We start from the raw sequence: 4,763 nt of genomic DNA, 5'->3' as shown, positions 1-4,763 counted from the left end.
CTGTCTCAGCTCCTGGCCTCTGCTTAATCCTTTGTGTTTCTGCCTCACCCAGCGTGGGAGCYGGGCTAATTGAGTTTTAATTGACAAGTCAAAGCCCGCTGGTGATTAGGCAGCGCTTTGGCTAATTAATTTAGAACAGGAGAGCGGAGCTGTTGTGGACACCCAGCTACAGCCAATGGACCCGATCTCCTYCTCCTGAAAAGAGGCAAAGTGAACATGACAGAAGATTAATGTGTTTTCTAACAACTCCCAGACTTTGTTAATGAATCACATTATGTTCAGCTGAAGTTTGGAGCCAGCACCTTTCTCATGTTGTGTTTTGCCTGCTTTTTAAAATCTTTATTGGGCTTTCCCAGCAGAGGAAAGAAGAAAAAATAAAAAAAAAAGGGGAATAATGTGCAAATCTATAAGCCTACAACATTATTATTTTTTTTTTAATCTCCTTCCCTTTGATTTGAAAAACCTCATTAGCAAGAATTAGCTTTYGTTCTACTGTCAGAGAGTGAAAGTTCCCCAAAAGCTTCTGTATATGTTTTATTAAACAGTGCTGTGCCACATCAATGCCAGTATTACTTAAAAAGACAGAGGAGGTTATAAAATTCAAAACATCATATCAGATTATTTATTTAGCAGCTGAAGCATCATGCACCTCACTCTGATGGAGATTTTTACTGATTATTTTTCTCCCTTCAGCATTGCATTCAGAATGAGCTTCTCCAGAACTAAAGAGATCAGAATCTGGTATTTTACCAAACTGTGCTATTTATTCTATAAACCCTTTATCTTTTAGTAAATAACTTATTCTACATTAACTATTATATTAAAATACTTCAACCCTCAATGACACAACTCAACTGCTTTTTTAGTATTTCTGATGCTCTCACTGATTCTCCTGATTATGTTTTCCATGTTGTTGATCGGCAGGAGTGGTGGTTTCCACATTTTTCTGTGGGATATTTTACAATTTGTTAGCAAGCTGCTTCCCTGAGAYTGGGAGCATTAAAACCAACTCCTGAGTGCCACAAAGAGCATTGCAAGGCTTCAGCAGGGACAAACCCCTGCCTCCTCAAGGCCRGGYTGGASGGGSTTTGGRGCACCCTGGGATGGTGGAAGGTGTCCCTGCCCAGCCAGAATCATTCTGGGATTCCACAATTCCCCCTGGAGAATGTGCCAAAACCCTGAGCAGTCCATCCCAGCCCARATTAAATCAATTTGCATGCATTAACCACATGCAGGAAGCACTGTGGTTACAGACAGCAACATTTCAGGTGGAATTGTATAAAACATTCCTTAACCATCCGTGCATTCCCAAAGGCTCCAGCTCTGGGAACTCCAGCCAGGTCAGTTTATATGAGCTAAGGCATGTGGAAATTCATGGGCTCGATTTTGATCCGTCTGTAGCAGTTCAAAATTCAGCCAATACCCACTCCAGTGTGAAAAATGAAATAAGTTACCAGCAGAGATGTTTTTTATTTCCAGGGGAAGCCAGTGCCTCSACAATGTGGGACAACAACGCTTGGATTTTCTTCTATGACAACAGCACTGAAGGAGAACCTCCCTTCTTGATCCAGGATTTTATCCATGCCTTCCAGCCCAATGCCAAACTTATCATCATGCTGAGGGACCCCGTTGAAAGGTGAGCAGGAAAGTTTTCTTATTTTAATCATTTTATTGGCTCTCACTCTCTTGAATGCAAGCAAATATTCCTGTGGTGTTTGAAAGCTGTTTGGTTGTGATAAGAGGGGTTTTATTCTGTGTATTTTGGCAGATGTAATTGTGATAATGGTTTAAAGAGAAGCATGTGAGCGTGAATGCCATGAGTGCCATGCCTGGACACCTGAGCTACTCTGAAARAAAGAATTTTTAGGTTTCCAAATGCAATCTAATGCTATTACCTGAGCTAATGTGCACTGGTTGTCAGCAGGACTCAGACTAGGAGGGCACTGYATCTTCACATCTCAGCATAAAGTGGTCCTGGGAAATGTTTTATTTCATTTAAGTAGCAAAATTTATGTTTCCATGGGGTTTGCAGTTCAAACTGATCAAATAATAGTGATTGATAATGATTAAATAGTTCCAGAGTCAGCAAACAATGCAAACTTTTTAAAATCTGAAAAGTGCTTGGTGAGGCACTTGTGGAAAGTTTCACTGGGCATTTGTAGCTTGAGAGCTGCTCAGGAGCTCATCCTGGCATTGTTTGCAGGGAGAGAGAGGGCTTGGCTTTTCCCAAGGCATGGAAAGCCTTTTTCAATGGCTATGGACAGCCAGAAATGCCCATCTTTCCACTCGAATTTCACTTTTTCTCTCCAGTCTTCCTCCAGAAGGGGGATATTCAGGACTCTTGGGGCGAGGGCAGAGCCCAGGAAAAGTCAGGGAGGGATGGGATAGGGATTGGGATGGGATCCATGGGATGGGATCCATGGGATGGGATCCATGGGATGGGATCCATGGGATGGGATCCATGGGATGGGATCCATGGGATGGGATGGGGAGGGGATGAAGATGGGGATTGGATGGGGATGCAGATGAGGATGAGGATGGGAGGGGATCCTGGGATGGGGATGGGGATGAGATGGGGATGGGGATGCCGATGAGGATGGGGACCAGGCTCTGGTGGATCTGGGAGAAGAGCAGACCCGGGGTGCTTGTGCAGGCAGCAGCTCCCAGCTCTGGGATGGTGTTCCCCAAGGAGCTGCCCTGCTGGCAGGACGTGGCTGTGGTGGGAGAGGGCTGTGAGAGGCTCCCCAGCTCCTCTGTCAGAAAATGCAGCTCTCAACTCGAGCAGCACCTCCTGATCCCAGGATTTTAATTTTACCGATGGTAATTTTATGCGAGAGAGTGGCTGGAGTGGCTTCCTCATGTAAATTAGTGACAAACTCCCTGATTGCCTTAACCAGCCTCTCTAATGGGGCTGTAGGTCTTTGTCAGCTTTAACAGGGGTGACAGAAAAAGTCAGCTTCACCTCCCTTACTGTACTTAAGATAAATTGATTCCTTTCCATTTACATTTCCTTTAATTCCTCATGGCTCATCTGAGCTGCAGATGAGAAGGGACAGCCCAGGGTCCATCAGTGATGTTGGGTGCCCTGTGTGGGGCTGGGACAGGCTCTGGTCTAACCTTGTCTGGGTTATCCCCAGCTGGGAATATTTGAATGACATCAAATGTTTTGATGGTTGTTGTCAACCGGTGTCATTATTTCATTGGAATGGACAGAGGTYGAAGGGAAGGACTTCAAGTAGCCAGAACAGCTGAAATCCTAATCAGCAAAGGCAGATGTCTCCAGAATTAAAAACAGATGGAGGAGGGGGGGAAGTAAAAGAAAAATGGAAAGAAAATCTTAGCTGCCCTGCAGAGGGAGAACTTGTCCTCCAGAATGCAGTTTTTCATGAGATGCCAACAAATCTGAAATAATATGCATTTTTTTTTTGATGGATGGTTAGAAATACCGAGCAGTAGTATTAAACCTTTTTAATGACATTTCAGCCTGGCCCATGCTGCACATGGTTGAATTTCCCCAGGAGGAAGCCTTTCCCCAGTCAGTCCCACCATCCCAGGGYCAACCTGAGTCTGGATATCCACATTTCCTGCAAGCAGGAGATGCTGTTGTGTGTCTTATTTAGGTGAATTCAGCTGGCTTGGTCCTTCAGCTTTTCCCTTTCCTCTTTTTCTAAATGAACAGAGAGTCTTCATTTGTTTCACGTGGGAAATAAAATCCTGTTCTTGCAAAACACTGACATAAATAGTGAGTGCAGAGGGGCTATTCCTGTGCTTAAGTGCTTTGCTGGATTAAGGCCTAAAYTTTCCAAATGAGGTGTTTTTAAGGACCTGAGGAAATCTGGGGAAGTTTAAGAATAAATAAAGTGCAACACAGAAGGTCAGTGCAGTAATAAACAGATCTGTGTTTTTAGGTCATTTTTTAGACACCTGTGATTTTTTGAAAGAGGCTGATAGATACATAGGATTTGTGGAACTTTGTCAAGAGATGGGTACTGTGAAGGCATCAGATCTGTRCTGCAAACAGACTTGGGGAAGTGACTCAAATGATACAGAAATGTCTTTAAAATCTRTGGTGGTGTTGTGGTTCTGGTCATTCTAAGCCTAATTATGGATGGAAGTTAAAATACAGATCTAATGTTCATGCCATGTCTGAGCATTTCWTTTGTCTCTTTGAACCATGCTTATCTTGCAAAAGCTTAAGCAGGGTTTCAGGGGTTAATGCTAAAATTTTCCTTGCCTGTAGGTTTTGGGTTGTTTTGCTGTATCACCTCCAGATGGATTTGAATTTACACAATTTTTTCAAAGTGATTTTAAGCCATTATAAAATTTGTGCTAAAAGTGTGCAATGAACAGATAGTCCTCTGTAACTTAGAAAAACTCCTGCTTCATTGCCTCATCTCAAAAAAAACCCAACTAAAATCAGCAGGTGGAATGCTGTAAATGGGAAGTTTTTAATAGAAAATCAATATATTAAGACTGGAGGTGAAGCTTCCTGTATAGGGAATGTGAAATCTGGAGTCTTTCTTACTTGTGGTGGTAGCCAGCTTAGTAATTACATAAAAATTACTCTTTCTAACCCACCTAAAGTTTCTAAAATCAGCTTTAAGCTTTTGGGACAAGGACTGTTCCTGTCCATGGATCACCACGTGTAGAGGGGCACCAACATCAGCTGGGACTGGTTCTGTTCACAGAGAAAATGAAATTAAAATTTGCCTTTAGGAGGAAATATTGGCTCACACAATTACTGGGGTCAGGTCTCCAGGGAT

The 4,763-nt window shown here is 43.0% G+C and overlaps 1 protein-coding gene across 1 annotated transcript in view; it reads left to right on the top strand.

Annotated features, from left to right (window-relative positions):
- CHST15 (carbohydrate sulfotransferase 15) overlaps positions 1-4,763 on the top strand; it is a 21,444-nt gene that overhangs the window by 9,683 nt on the left and 6,998 nt on the right. The window contains exons 4-5 of the mRNA XM_057381209.1: positions 1,480-1,636; positions 2,311-2,368. Of these exons, the coding sequence (XP_057237192.1) occupies positions 1,480-1,636; positions 2,311-2,368 (215 nt within the window). The remainder of the gene's footprint in view (positions 1-1,479; positions 1,637-2,310; positions 2,369-4,763) is intronic.

Source organism: Malurus melanocephalus, unplaced genomic scaffold (assembly GCF_030028575.1).
Source record: "Malurus melanocephalus ecotype Western Australia unplaced genomic scaffold, MMel_1.1 scaffold_498, whole genome shotgun sequence".
NCBI lineage: Eukaryota > Metazoa > Chordata > Aves > Passeriformes > Maluridae > Malurus > Malurus melanocephalus.
This window is presented reverse-complemented; position numbering and strand designations above follow the sequence as displayed.